The sequence below is a fragment of the Lycorma delicatula genome, chromosome 1 (assembly GCF_047948215.1).
Source record: "Lycorma delicatula isolate Av1 chromosome 1, ASM4794821v1, whole genome shotgun sequence".
NCBI classification, from domain to species: Eukaryota; Metazoa; Arthropoda; class Insecta; order Hemiptera; family Fulgoridae; genus Lycorma; species Lycorma delicatula.
The window spans coordinates 44,294,625-44,311,510 of record NC_134455.1 but is presented as its reverse complement, the minus strand read 5'-3'; the positions used below and the strand labels follow the sequence as shown (position 1 = coordinate 44,311,510).

At 31.8% G+C, this 16,886-nt stretch overlaps 1 protein-coding gene across 1 annotated transcript in view; it reads left to right on the top strand.

Annotated features, from left to right (window-relative positions):
• LOC142318091 (adipokinetic hormone/corazonin-related peptide receptor variant I-like) overlaps positions 1–16,886 on the top strand; it is a 714,190-nt gene that overhangs the window by 611,357 nt on the left and 85,947 nt on the right. Inside the window, exon 6 of the mRNA XM_075354618.1 lies at positions 6,409–6,477. Coding sequence (XP_075210733.1) covers positions 6,409–6,477 — 69 coding nt within the window. The remainder of the gene's footprint in view (positions 1–6,408; positions 6,478–16,886) is intronic.

Below are 16,886 nucleotides of genomic sequence, written 5' to 3'. Positions count from 1 at the left end.
AGAAGAATGTAAATAGTGTAATTTTTTAATATTAGATAAATCATCTCTATTATGTACGAAATCAATAAATATAATAAAATAGTGCTGCCACTAATACATTACCTCTAAATTAAGGTATATTTATGAGTTGTAGTTGTGGTTAAGTTGTATTTGAAATAAATTCTTGATTATTTGATTTTTGACTATTATTTATTCAATTGCAATTTGGACTCTATAGTACACTAATCTTCTTCGACTTGATCCGAAGCTAAAACCTCATCAAACTATTCCAACTCAGTTTCTGAACGAATGGTGTCATATTTGCTTTGCAATTCAAGAAAATTCCTTATTTTAATTTGTAACGTGGGAATATCACCTTGTGAAGAATCATAATTGTGAGTAAATGTACCAATCCTAGTTATAGCGGCCTAACCCTCTTTGTCTAGTTATTTGTTCCGTTTCCATAATAATAGTAATAGCTTAAATTAACATTGTGAATTATTAATAAAGTAAATTAAATATGAAATGAAACAAATGTTAATTCATAAATGATGAGAAAATGTAATAATAAATTAAAAAAGACATTACGTAAATAATGATGTAGATCAGATTGCTGCGAGCCCTATTAATGTAGTAATTTACTGAACACTAAGATTCATGAAAATATTAGATTATATACGCGATTCTGGAACATCAAAAATGATGATTCTTCAAAATATTATATTTTATCCGCGGTTCTGGAAGACTAAAAATGATGATTCTTCAAAGTTGCAGATTATATCCGCGGCTGGAGGAACAAAATTGTCGAATAATATGCCGCCTTGGTTGAATACCTCGGTTAGGTTTAATTATTCTAAATATTTTATTATTCAGCGGTTCATTAAATTAAATAAAAGTCTTTATTTCATTTACAATATAAATTATTTTTTTTTAATAATCTTTGAACATATAATTCATATATATATATATACTAGCGGACCCGACAGACGTTGTCCTGACGTGGCATTGTTCTGTAATAAATGCACAACACATAAATATAAGTAACTTATTTAAGTTAAAATTAGCAGGAATGTGAACGAAATTTCATTAATATGACTATTAGTATGAATATTATAAGTTTGTGATTGTTGTATTATTTTAATGGGTTTATTGATTAATTATGTGTAGTATGGTTAATATTTATTTTCACTAAATATTGAGATGTCTGATGAAAATTGAATTAAAAAATCGAAATGTCGTAAAATTAATAATTAGTGTAATTAATACATTTTCATCCACATTATTGATAATTTTCACTTAAGATCATTCTAAAAAAGTACCTCCTACATTTTTTTTTGGTTTAATAATTTTGAGGTTCTATAATCATGCTTAATTAATCAATTAATATAAAAATTAAGGCACTGTAAAAAAAAGCAAAGTAGTTAAAATTTCAGTAGAAATTTTTATCATTTTTCTCATTCTTTATTTTAACATCTATTTTACCAAATTTTAGATAATTGTAAATTAAAAACAATTTTAGAAAATTTTTTATAAAATTAATCAGCTACAAAAATTATAATTTCAATTTTTTAAATATACTTTAAACTATAATTATTATAAGTAACTTTTATTTTTATTTTATAAATGTTATAATTTATTTTACGAACTTACATTTTTATTTTCAAAGAGCCGTTCATTATTCATAAGTTGCAATTCTAGTAGACTCGGCAATGCTTCGCTATCGTTAGATTTGAGTATACATACAGATTAAATGAACACAATTGAAAGTTTCATAAAACCTTAAAAAACTGGACATTAGGAATTTCACAAAATTTAACCTTTCACAGAATGTAAATAAATCCAAATGGCAAAAGAACAGGACTACCTATCGGATTTAATTCACATCACTCTCTAATCACAGTATTCGGTGGAAAATAATTTTTTAACGAAAAGAGTTGTGACTGCAAAACTTTAATATCGTATCATATGTGAATCTAAACCATTCTCGAATCCCCTTGAACACACAAAAATTTTCATCAAAATCAGTCCAGCCGTTTAGGAGGAGTTCAGTGACATACACACGCACACAAGAAATATATATATATAAAACATTAACGCATTAATTAATTATACATTCGTAATAAACACATATCAAGTCTTTGAAGGATGGTGCAAGACTGACTAACAATAGATCATTAGAAAAATGAATTTAATAAGAGTAACAAAAAAGTGTGAATTTATAAAGAGTAAAAGAAAGAGTGAAAATTTAAAAAGAATAAGAAAAAAGTGAAAATTTTTACTTTTACAAATAAAAAAGGAGGAAATGAAACCTGAGTCTTGACAAATTTGTCGATTTTGTGTCTACTTTTTGTCTGTTTTGCTTCAATAAAAAACCGATTTTTAAAAGTCTTTACTACTTTTTATTGTTACATTAATTTTCTCAAAATTAAATTCTGTATAAGTATTTTCACTAAATATTCTACATTTTTTAGTCATTTAACAGTAGTGCAAAGCTATTGTGCTACACATCTAAAAACACTTGCTTTTTAACACCAAATTTTGTGTTTTACGTCGGATATCTTAAAAATTACTGGAGTTACTGTTCTGGGATTTGTTTTATGCTATTTTCCAGCTCAAACTACATAAGAAACCATCAATCTTAATTCGGATTCCAAAAATTACAGAAGGGCTTCTTTTTATTAGAAGAGCTGAAATCCGGGCGAAATCTTTCACTAGCCGTAACTAGAAAACAAAGCGTTTCCAGGCCTATGTTTATGTAAACGTTTTTTATTATTTCACCACTACAACATGTCCTGAACGTTTTTCCGTTTCGTTTCTTTGTTTCTTTGTGTGTATATATATATACACACACACACACACACACACACACACACACACACACACACACACACACGTGTTCCGAAAAGATTTAAACTTCATAGGCGTATTTCTCTCATTAAAATAATGGAAATGTTCAAAATAAACATTGGCCCGAAAGAGCTTTGTTAGCGAGTTACGGCTAGTGAGATTTCGCCCCGATTTCGGCTACTCTACTGAAATGAAGCCTTACTGAAATTCTAGGAAGGTAAATTAAGGAGCGAACTTGATAGTTTTTTATGATTCTTTGCCTGAAATTTTTTTTAAATTTGTCCCACAACTGTATAACCATTATCTTCTACGAAATAGGTAGTAATAAACAAAAAAAAAAAATTAGTTGAAAATTACAGTTTTTTAGCTTCTTTTTCGTAAAATAACTTTGTTAAATTGTAATAAACAAATAAAATGTAAATTGAGAGATAGTTTAATCCTGAGAAAATTGATGTAAATAAAGCCAAGAAAAATAATTAATATTCCTAAAAAATAATCTATTCTTTAATGCAGAACAATACGTACCAATATGGAAAATGCTGAATTACAATTTTAGACTGAAACGAACAGCCTTCTATTACTGGATAAAATAGTAAAAAAAAATAAATTTCTAAAACCAAATAAAATAGCATAAGTTATTCTTACATCAACTGTTAAAATGTCGCCATCAACCTGTAAACACATTTTAGCATGGTGAGTTACGGATGAGATGGCTTTTTCTAGCATTCTTCGGTTGTTTTTAATTTTTTTCAGTGGCCAACGTGACTTTTTAAAAAACTTCATTGGCATTTTCTAATCTTTGTGTGTACACTAACGCTTACATATATCTCCACAAAAAGAAATCCAAGGGATTCATATCAGGTGATGTAGTTGGCCATAGTTGAGTTCCACCTCGACCGATCCAGCGGTTAGCAAATGTTTCATTCAGATAATGAATAACAGGGCCATAAAAATGGCTGGTGTACCGTCGTGTTGAAAACACATATAAGTTCCTGTACTAAGTGGAACATCCTCTAAAAGTACCGACAGTTCATTTTGAAGAAAGTTTAAGTAACCATTACCTCTGCGTCTACCGTTGAAAATGTGAGGCCGATAAGAACATTACCTATTATGCTAAGAAATTTATTGAAAAATGTTGCTGGAAATTAGGTTTAATGAAAATCACTTACTAAGTATTATAAATAGCTTTAAAAATCAGTGCAAATGAACTACTTAAATAGATATAAAACACAAATGCATACTTTAAAAATTAAATAGAATTTTATACTGAAAAATTAACTTCTCAATTACAAATACAGCACACTGAAGCATTATTCCGAATCATAACCACAACAATGTTTGAAGATTTTGTTCGTAGATTTTTCTTTCTGGGAGATTAAACACAGGCTACTAGTATTTTACAGTATTAAAGTGCCCCTAGTGCGGAATTAATTCTCTGATAATTAAGAAAAAACATCATAATACTGCAAGCAGACTAATATGTATTAGCGTAATTTTTCTGTTATTGTTTCACTTGAAAGTACAACTAAATTATTGTGGGATATTGTGGGTAGATAAATTTTTTTAGAATTAAATTTTCTATCAATTTAATGAAGTTTTTATACGCCAAAGCTAAAAAATTGTATTTTTCAACTAAGATTTTGGAATACTACACTCTATTTCGTAGAAAATAATGGTGATTTAGTTGTGGAATCAATTTTTAAAATGTTTTAGGTTAAAATCCGTAAAAAACTACTAAATTCACCCTTTTATTTACTTTCACAGAATTTCAGTAGGATTTCATTTCAGCGGAGGAGCAGAAATCGGGGCGTAACCTTTCACTAGTCGTAACTCACTAACGAATAATTTTTGGACTTATTTTTAAATGAACTTTTTTCATTATTTTAACAAGAGAAGTTAGCAGCATCCTCCCAGGACATTCTGCGAATATAAATTTGTATAATGTAATTTATTTTCATTGGAATTTAATAAAATTTATTGTTAAACACACACATGCGCGCGCGTGTGTGTGTGGAAAGAGATAAAATCACAATTTTTACCTTATTAATAAATTTTCTTGTAGAGTAATTAATGAAAAAAAAGAAATTCTGTTTTCGAAGAGTAATCGTGTCCCAGTAGTCTATTGATAACATATTCACTAAATCGCCCCACCGAAAAGAGCTCCTTGATCCGTTAATAAACGACGTAGTTTTTACAAGAAAATTGGCTGTTATTATTTCAACAGTTGTGTTTATAATTAGTTAAGAAATTGATAATTACGTTGCTAAAATTTGATGTTTAAATGTTTTAAAGAAAGATTAATTAACTAATCGAAAATAGTTTTATCAGTTGGGAATGAGGAATTCACTTTAAAGAATAATACAATAAACAAAGAAAACAATTATCTTTTTATATTTAAAATTTCAGATCCCGTTAATGGTTATGTGAGGATATCTGAACCTTTCCACTTATAAATTGTAAAAATAAAAATTGTTTATAACACTTGAGAGTTTTTTGGAGTCCTTGTCGTTTAGTCGTCTTCACCCTGATTTCTTATACATTCTAAACTCTGCGTATTAGTATTGTCAGTGTAAAGCTGTTCTTTTATATATATTTTTTTACTTAAATACCACACTTTAAAATTATATGATATGCTCAGAGATTTACTGTTAAAATTAAAATGTTGATATCCATTTACCCCTACATTCTACCAACAGTTTGAATTTAATGTTTTACAAAAACCTTCTTGTTAATATAATTTAATGGCAATTTTTAATTAATTAAAAAGAAACTCCTTGAGGTTTCCTTATACTAGATCATGTTGAAATAGAAATGCTTCCCCACATTACCACTAAAATTGTCGGATGTATCAATACGTCATTGTTCGATAAATCATCATAATCATTAACTACAATTATTATTATGTATTTATATACGTATACAAACAACAGCAGAGTTTTAGTTTTCAACGAAATCTGTCTTATTGAACTTCTTAATTAAAGAAGTCAGCCTCTTCAATTTATCTTTTGATTTTTATCTTTGCTTCAGATGTGTGTTATAATATTTACTGATAATACTAATTATCTCAATTAACCACACATCTCAGGAATATGGTCGATCTGAGGCTGCAGAAGGCTACACTTCATTTACATTCATACATATCATCCTCATTCATCCTCTGAAATAATACCTTACGGTGGTTCCGGAGGCTAAATAGAAAAAAGTATTACTTTACCGGCTACACGCAGTTCAATTCAGTGACAATAAAACAGACACAATTTTTAAATATTCAACAATAAAAATCTGTAGACTAACCGGCTAACTATTAGATGATGGACATAAATACTGAATATATGCTTCCCTCTTTGCTAATTGAATAGGCTAAGCTTAAAAAGGCGAGTGTGAGGATTGTTTTCTAAGTAAATAAATTTATTATAAAGAGCATAAATCGAGCCCATACATTTCCTCATCGAATTTTAAACATTTTAATAAGTTACAGGTCGCCAAACTTTTACCGGCTCGACTTGCCGCCTACAATACATTCATTTTTATTTCTTTGCGGGTACAAGCAAAAAATTAAATAAAAACCTTTAATTTTTTCAGATGCAGAATCACGGCCCTGTCGTAAGGAGCTGGTACTCGTTTCAAAGCCGGTAGCTAACGGTATGCCAGGTATGTACGAAAAAAGTATTATGAAAATAAAATACCAAACCGTTAAAAATTGCCAGCGAAACAGCATTAATATTCTATTATACTTAAATAGAATGCAGTGATAGAAACTAATGTTGCACTCCAAGATAATTAAACTGCAAATTAAGCCCTCACTCAAAATATTATCACGTCGAAATTTTGCCTTATAATAGTTCATTTTACTATGTAATTTTATTTTCGTACTTCATATTTAAGTAGCACATTATAATACTAATTAATTTTTCATTAGAGTGATATAATGTAAACCAATAAAAATAAATAGAGCTCCCCCCATGGACATCTTTACCTGTTTAATGTCAGGTGTTAAGTATAAATTGCCGTAAACCAACTTAAAATCAATCATGCACCAAAAAAGGGACATAATTTTATTTATTAATTATAGATTTTCTTTACGGGATGACATCGAGAAAAGTTCAATCTGGCCGTAAAAATCCAGAAATTGATTATGGAGCCAAAAAAACGTCGAAAACCTGCCTTTTTCTACTTTCTATGTAATAGACTGAAAAGGTAGTAAACCTGGCCTAGAATAGTTGTTCGGTTCAGTACTAGTGAGTCAGTTAAATTAAAATGTTAAGAAGGAAGATTTATTGGTAAAGTAGTGTTTAGCGGAGTCCTTACTGAATAAAAAACATTAACGATCCCGAGTGATAGAACTCAAATCTCGTTCTACTTTCTAGAAAGTAGCAGCTGAAAAGAATTTTTATTTTTACTTTTAAACGGTAAAATTTTTAGTTGTATGATTTAATTTTTTAATTATTCAATTATTACTTATTTAAAATAGAAAAAATATTGATCTGCAGTTTCATAAAAATCTTTACGGTGACATAAAAATTACTGATCAACCTGGGAGATTGATTTTAGAGTAACATTAAAGTGTGAAATGGTTCAAGTCATATAGATCTCAGATTCACGAACGGGGAAAAAACACGATATAGATTTGTTGTAAATTAAATCTTTAAAAAAGAATTTAAGGTTTTTGAATAAAAATTAATGATATTCATTTTTAATAAAAATAATAATTTGTAATAAATTGATTCCCGGACTCGGACTCCAAAACAACAATTTTTGGTCGAAGTGAAATGAAAATTTTATGTTTTTAACATAAAGTTGGTTTTACGTGATAAATCAGTACTTTACCGCCGTTTATTTTGATATATTATGTTTAAAAGAATTTCTGTAAAATATTTTGGTCTTCGTTTCATTGATTTTTTGTTTTTGAGGTATAAAAAATTCTTTCTTTTCACACACACACACACACATATGTATATATATAATTTAGTTATAATTATAATTAATAATTTAATGAAAGACGACAATTGTGCATCATTTATAAGACGCAATCAACATAAACCCCCATAAATGTTACAACATTTTTATTGATAGGTAGGGAATTATCCTCCGGGTGTGCATCAAATAGATTTACGACGAAAAAGAAAGTGAAAAAATTTTGAAACTGCAAAAAAATTAGTTATAATTGAAATTTGTTTCACTGCTCCATTGATGCGTCCAATCGCCACCGTCACCAGGCATATGTGTACATTGTAACCATATTATTGCATTGTAATAGATATTTACTTTCCTAATGTGTGCATTTCAATCTCTTCAACTAGTGAACAATAAGCAATCCCCTACCACGGCCCAATGAGATGAGGATGTATGTATGATATGTAAATGAAGTGTAGTCTTATTCAGACTCATTCCGACTATTACTGAAACGTATGGTAAACTGAACCCCAACCACCAAAGTACACCGTTATCTACAGTCTAGAATACAAATCAAACTAAATTTTACTAGGATTTGAACCTCAGAACCTTCGACTTCGAAAATCAGCTGTTAAAAAATTGATTTTCGACGAGAGTTAACCACTAAACCGGCCCAGTTGGCTCTACGTAGGTGTCTGATAACTGTACAGCTGTGTTTTTCATGTTGCGAAATTTTCGAACGGGTCGGCTTGTAAATATATGATGTACATTTTTCTGTACATATGTACGTAGAAGTTGTTCTTTTACAATAAGTATATTTAAGTACTTTACCCCATAAGCATTCCAATTACATATAATTTTATAATCTTTGTGCTAATATATGTTCATCAGAATAACATAGAATCGATATTACTACGTTGCAATACTCACATATACTCATATCGATTGTGAATTAACGTGTCTATTAATCTTGGTAAGACTACTGGTGTCAAACGTAAAATCATGTATTTGTATTTTATCACGTATACTGTATTTTAATTATTATTGATTTTGCCGGAGAAATACCGGCATTTCTCAAACAAAGTTCGAGATCGTTCCAGGAATCTGTGAAGTCCTTCCAGACTAAAAAAAAACCTTTAAAAGATTCCTTTAATAAATAAACCAAAAAAACCTTCAATAAATGTCCTACATTCTTCAATTTTATAAACGTGCTAGCGCCTTTCTTTCAACTTCTGCAGTAATTGAAGAAAGGTTGAATGTTGAAGAAAGGTTGAAATCTCCGGTTGAATGTTCTGATTTGTAACATTGAGCATTTGAATCTCGGATGTATGATTCAATTATATAATTGCTTTCCTACGTTGAGGTCGGTATTTTTAAATAGTTTTTTACATACAATTTGTAATGTTATATATGGGGCGCGATTGAAATAGATTTTTATTTCTCCATTTCTTCCACCGAAATCGCTTCTCTAGTAAAATCTTTCTGAGACTAGATTTTTTTTTCTATAAAATTAAAATTACAATTTAATTTTGAAGTTAATTTGGTCTAAGTAAATATTGTCTAGCGAGATCAATTAACTAACTTTATTGCTTTCATTTCAAAAAATGAATTCTTTATACTAGCTAAGTTGTTTCGTATGTATTAATTATAAGAGTAATTGATATATTACCATTCTCATAATATTATAATTTGTAATCGTTATTTTATAAACCATCACTGAATAAGTTATATATTACTTATTATAACTTATATATTTTTTATTGCAATGTAAAAAATGTAGTTTCTAAAGTATAAGAACTGTTTTTAAACAAAGATTATAAATAACTATAAAAATAAGATCTATAATAAATAAATCTAGAAAAATTTTCTAAACTTGAAATAAATATTTTCATATTCAAATTTATTATTATTTCTGCTTAGGAATTCACCCAAACAAATGCTATTTTTGTTGTACTGGTCGCAATAAAAATGTATTAAGTCTTCATTGTATCATATATGCTAGCAACACGTGTACATCATGAAAATTGATACATTCTTGAATGAATGAATTTATATGTTATACTTTTAGTACAAGTAATATTCTGATACTGTGCGGGTGGTGTGGATTCTGGGAGTTTGCTAACAAATACACATAACTCAGTCCAGCACTCTTAGTATTTGAGCCAAGGATTGATTTGTTTTGTCATTCTGAATAAAGTTAAACTTATTTAATACAACCTAATTATGTACTAGTTTATATATAAATACCACAGTTTTATTTTCTATAATATATTTGTAAATGTATGTATCAAGTTTCAAGTCTGACAATGCACGAAATTAATTATAACAATAGTTAAATTTGTAATACATCTTTGGTTAAAATCTGATTCTGAGTTAAAACAAACAAAAATTATGATAACAAACTGGATACAAATTAACTACTAGATAATTCAACTAACTATGTCAGAATCTATAACATCAAATTCAAACAATATTGGTACCTGTAAAACATAAAAATTTAGGTATAGTGAAGAATCCATAAAATTCAAATGTTTAGGAGTTGATAATGAACAGATGCTTCAGCCTGTTTTTTTCCTTATGAAAGATGAAACCAGCTGACCTAAAATGAAATGAACTCTTAAAATAAAAGGGATTGGGCAAGTGGAATAGCCAACAGATTTTTTATAATTGAAATCAGGAAAATAAAAATAAAAATATTACAAAATTAAAAAGAACTGTGTAGAGTAATGAAAAAAACATTTTGATGTTCTACTAGCATGAAAAGCCTCATCCAGTGGCAGAATTCAACCTAATAGCAATGTGTGAAATTAACTATTAAATTAAGAAATTGACAATGAAAAGATGAATTGATGAAATACCTTGTAATACAGATCTCAAGAATTAAGTTTTCCTCAATAAAAGTTGGTAAAAGCAGTTGTTAATGGAGAAGTAAGTCTTATATATTTCAATTGTTTTCACCATAGAGCTACAGACCATGAGTAGCTTTTATTTTGCAGAAAGGTACTTCAAATAAAATCTCTGAATTCATTTCAAAGATTAAAATGGCAAACACAGTTAAAAACATGATATTAAATAGGAAAAGTTTTTGAGCTTTCAGATGGAACTTGAGCAATACTGATTCAAGGAATAGACTTAATTGCCTTAGTTTTTAAACTATACCACCAAATCAAATGATGAATTCACTGATAACATAAAAACTTACACATAGAAAAATTCTTCTTGTTAAAAAGTTATTCATTGCTGAAGTCAGCTCTAGGTGTAATTAAAATTATATATGTGCTTTGATAAAAGCACATTCACAGATATTTTAACAAAGAAAAAAAACATCTAATCATATACAACTTTTCTTATACACAGATGTGTCAACCAGTGGTGGCTCATAGCTAAAATTAGTGGGGGTGCTGCTCCAGAAAATATTTTTCTGGGCCTTTTCAGGGCCATGGTTAAAGTTTTCTGTAAAATAAAAAATAAAAATAAAAATTAATCAAATAGAATAGCTGGAAGCAGGATAATAATCTAATTCTACACTTCACATTCAAGAATGTATCACATTTAAGAATATGGTACACAGTTTTTAAGCAGCTTAAAAACCATATTTGGTTGTTTAACCGAATAAATAATAAAATATCAGTACAGATAATATTTTTTAATATTATTATATAATAACTAAACAAAACATCTGCCTAAAAACACTATAATGCAATGGTGCTTAATTTAAATTTCTATGTACACAGAAACAAATATATAATTAGTTTTTACTAATTACCTTCTCTTTCGCCCTTCCAGAATGTTTTTGGACAGATTTGGTAATCAAAGAGCCCTTTTTTCCACCATCTTCTGGTCATTACTGAAAAACAACTAAACCACTTTCATATCCCTTCCCCCAACTAAAACAGAAAAGGGAACAAACAAGGAGCGTTTCATACACATGCAAAGTAAAAAAAAACTCACTTCCACCAGCATGCCAGGCTTAGCACTGCAAGAGCAACATTTCCTCTCTCCGTTGCAGCCTTGCATGCAGCTTCCTATGTGCGTATGCTCATAACAGCCAAACACCACATCGCTGGAACTGTGAAGCGCACAGTTCCATACAAAGATTTTTGTATCTTTTTCATAAACTAGGGGATGGCTACTGACATTAAGCTTAAGGAATATTTATTGACAAGTTTAAAGAAAGAATTAAAGAAAAAAAGACTCATATATTAAATATTATCGATAATATCAAGAGGAAATATGGAGTGCTGCAGTTCCACAGTGCCTATATGCAAGCCACCACTGGATTCAACCCAGAAATAATGTTCTACTGTAAGTTTTATATTGCATGACGTGTACCTAGTTATTTAGACAAACAGTTTGACCACTTCCAGTCATGCAATAAATGTGTGCGTCTACTTGAATTAACAAAATGGCTTAGCAGTTACATTTTCTCTTCTAGGTGACTTTAATTTGGATCTGAATGGAAGTATATTTACAATTTCCAAGTTCAAAACAAAATTGATGCTACAATAAAAAAAAATTGTAATTATAGGCAAAGCAAGAGGAAAAGATGTCATGATCTTCCTTTCTAATCCTTTAATAACAACTGATGATTTACCTGATGAAGATCTTCACAAGGGTCTCAAAGAATATTAATACCAAGACTTTACAAGTTATTTTTCTATCCCTGATTCTGGAAATAATTAGAAAAGACAAACAAATAGACAAAGAGATATAAATAGCAAGATAATACTTGACTTATTACATGATAAGTCTAGGAAAAACGTTTTTCATTGGGCACATCTTCTTACGTTATCATATGTAGTGAGAACTGAAATGGCATTTAAACGTTTAACAACTTTTTCCACAACTTATTTCTGTGAACAAACCTTTTTTGAATTTTGCGGTGTAAAATTATAAAACAAAATTGCCTTTGTTCATAATTGTAAATCGAAAAAAAAAAATCTGTTTTTTTTTTTTATAAAATAGACTAGATTTCATGTAAAGTGATATTTTTCTTAATTTATGTTTGTAACACAATTAAGAAATAACATAATTATGTTACATTGCAATAATTAATGGTACACTTAAACACAATATATAATACATTCATTTAAAGTGCTATTTTATTTTACCCTATTGTTAGTATGTTTAATGTAATGTTATGGGCCCGTGACACTATTATCATGGAACTATCATTAGGTGAACTATCATTAGGGAAATATTTTTTTTAATAATTATTATTAGAATTATTCCTAGGGTGTATGTTGCATTTTGTTCAACTAGTGAACAGTACCAGTGTTTTGTACCAGTACCAGTACCAGTAACAGTACCAGTACCTAGGTGTTTTGTTTGATACTACTTAGCAACCACATTAAGCAAGTAGCGGCAGAAGCCATATCTGTGATGCACAAGCTTAGGAGGATTGCTCGGAAGGACTATGGTCTGCCCAGCCGTCAATTGTACTTGGTGTACTGAAGTGTCTTCGAGAATATGACCTCTTATGCAGCGCCCGTTTGGGCGCATAGCTTGGACAGGAATAAAGTACTTATACAAAATTTAAGAAGTGCCCAACGCAAAGCTTTAATTGTATGCACTGTGTTTTTAAAACAACCTCCTATGAGGCTATTACCGTATTGGGAAAGGCTCTCCCAATCGATTTAGTGGTGAAAATTCGGGCGGCAATGTGAAGATTGCGAAGAGGTAGGGAGGCCGAGGTATTTGGTATGCGGTTTCGAGCCGGGCACGAACCTCAACGGAACGGCAATTACAATGCACCGGAGCTAAATTTCGAACAGTTTCCCATCTCCCGCCTGCGAAGAGAGCCTCGTGATGGAAGCATGGCAGCAAGAAAGACACGCCACTACTAAGGGAAGGTCCTTATATAAATTTATAGAGAACTTGGGGGATGGTATGCCTCTAGTGCATTTTTAAGGGCAACAGGAGCCCAGGTGCTCACTAACCATATAAATTTGAACCAATATCTGTTCAGGTTCCGCCTGGTAACTGATGAGCTGTGCGTCTGCGGGAAGGTCCAGTCAAACGAACATGTTCGACGGCCCCGCTCTTGGGAGGGGGAGGCAGAACTCAGGCCACCCTGGTATTTAGAGGTCAAGGAGAAAATTGGCCACTCACAAGCGGATAGTCAATGTGGCGAGAGCCACATTATCGGACCGTGTGGAAGTTCCTTGATGTGGTTGCTTTGTTCAATCGGCATCAGTAGTTTTCAAAGAGAAAATACTCCTACCGCGCTGCTGTAGGAAGCTACTCTCGCGATATGGCTGGCCATCAGCCAATTATAGCTCCAAGCGCTGTAATATGGTGAACAGGTAGTTGCTGGCATTCAGCGACTAGGCGTAGCAGCGAATTGCTGTCTTCTGACGAGATAAATTTTAATTTATTGACAAGTCATATATTTTAGTATAGACGGGATGCGCCTACCCAATTTAGTAATATATGATAAATGAATGGTGGGACACGCAAGCGAGTGGTGTATTGCATCACGTTTATTCCATTCATGCTGTTATGTTAACTCTAGACGCTAGATAGGAGACTGGTCGCTTAAACTGTTCGAGTCTCAGTAGCCGTTGTGGCACAGACATTCGGTGTTATGCTTTAGGGTGACAGAATGGGTTGGAGGCGGGAGAAATGACTGTAAACCAATATTACTCTGGTCTGGTCTGCTCTTGAAAGCGAGATTGATACCTTCATTCTTCTACGCACAGCTCCATCGAAAAGGAATATTATTTAACAAAGATCTAATCTAAGCAGGGATCGATGCCAATTATGCCTACCTTCTTCGGCCGAACAATACCCGGATGGATCCCTAGTTACCCGGTTACTACTCTAAATAACATAAGCTTCAAATCTTTTTAGCAGCTTTCCCCAGGATTAGAAACCTGAGAAAGCCAGCAACTGTAAGCCATTCTTCGCAAACTTCTAATTAACTCGCAGATCTAGAAAGAAATTAACTCTCTCAAGCTCCCTAACAACTCTGGTACGTTTAATTACGTTCCTCGGGCAAACATACAGGATATGGTTCACATTGTTATCGACCATAGAGTTCGGGCAAAGACATTTCTTTTTTTCTTTTTCCTGTTTAGCCTCTGGTAATTACCGTTCAGATAATACTTCAGAGGATGAATGAGAATGATATGTATGAGTGTAAATGAAGTGTAGTCTTGTACATTCTCAGTTCGACCATTTCTAAGATGTGTGGTTAATTGAAACCCAACCACCAAAGAACACCGATATCCACGATCTAGTATTCAAGTCCGCGTAAAAATAACTGGCTTTACTAGGACTTGAACGCTGGAACTCTCGACTTCCAAATCAGCTGATTTGGGAAGACGCTTTCACCACTAGACCAACCCGGTGGGTTCGGGCAAAGACCTGAATTGACCAAACAAAACCTAGCCAATTTGTCCCTAAAAGTACCGTGTACAGACAAGAATTGAGTGAAATAACGATTGGGGGAAACTCACTCAACAAGATAAAAACTTGTGATATCTGGGAAAATATCATGTGTGTAAACTCTATTAGAAAGTTCATTTCACCTAACCTCCCAAGATTCAAGAACTTGATCTTCAATTCTTTTATGTGTTCAGAGGTGAATTGACCTGTATTTTAGTATTGTTAATAAATTCCATTCTGTTTCTAGGATATCAATAGATTTAATGCAGGGCGGTAACAAAAACTGTCTCTCAGAAAACAGTTCTAAAACTGTCGATAACTGACAAAAAAAGAAGACTGGGACGCTGAAGACTTCTTTTTTTAACAAAATTTACCTACACCTTTTAAATTGCATACAGTGAAACCAGGTGGGCGCAGCCCTTCTAGGTTTATTGTATGCAGACACAAATGCTTTTATAGAGAACAAGAATGGTTCTGAAATTCAACACCCAATCGGTATGTAGTACCCTACGAACACCACAGAAAGCATCATACTCCTTCTTTACAACAAATTGAAGGTGCTCCTTGAATCGAAGATTCTCTTCGGAATTAACATCCAGATACTTTTGAGTAGAGACATACCTAATGCAAAGGCCCGCTATCGATAGCCACGCTTGTCGTGTAATGGATAACCGACCTTTAAGGAACGTCATGGTGTGTTTTCGGGACTGAAGACTCCACAAACTTGTGCTAAAGACTCCACAACCTTAAAACCTTACATGCTTGAGTAGCCCTAAACTCGATCTTATTCCACAAGATTCCTTCAACCAACAAAAGCCATGATGTTCGTAGTCAACAATGCAGCAAAAGCTGGGTAATCTCAACCACATCAGAGAGTGGAATTCGACTCTGTCAGGTTGAATCCAGACCTAACACACTGCTCTGTGGACTTCCTTGTACAGAGTCCTTACTATTTCGGAACCGCTATCACGAAGAACGATGGCTCTGCTGCTGAAGTAGCTTGAGAGCACTTAATTTCGTTTTAGGTGGAATCACGCTTTTGTAGTTAAAACGAAGTCAAAAGGCCATCGAAAATCGTTAAAAGATCCAGATATAGCCAATTCAGATACGTAACACATATCTGAATTTGCTCGAACAGGCAATAATCCACCTTTCACTTGCCTGGATGGAAAGCATATTGATCGTCCATCAAATGCCTAGAAGTTTCTCGTTCATTAAACACTTTCTCAAAAATCTTACTTATCATCCACAATGACATAAGAGGCTTGTAAGGCCCTACTCACAGTGGGATCCGTGTCCCTTCCTTTAAAAAGAAGTTTAAAATTACCTTGTTTAAATTACCGGGTTAAAATTACCTCGTTTCCAACATGAAACGAAGTTATTTGAGGAAACAAGAAGATAACCTGCTAACAGCATTTTATTAAAACCCCTAATTAGAGTGCGGATACAACCACCTAGAGAACAGACAAAAAGCTCAAGCGTGATATGATCAAATCTTTATTTCTAGCTTTACTTCTTTCAAGGCTTTCTTTCTATCAAGACCAAAAATTACCAGCGGACTTCTAGTCAGTAATCTCAGACGACAGTTCGTCAGTATGAAAATCAGCAGCTTCCCTACGAACTCGTTGATGATACGATCATCCGGCAAGACAGCGTTCTAAAGAAGGTCTTTTAAACGATCTAATATAATGATAATCTATAATGAAACGACTTTCATTATTTAATGTTTACTACATCACCCTGGGTCGAGAGAGCCGACAGAAGAATTTATTTTTCTC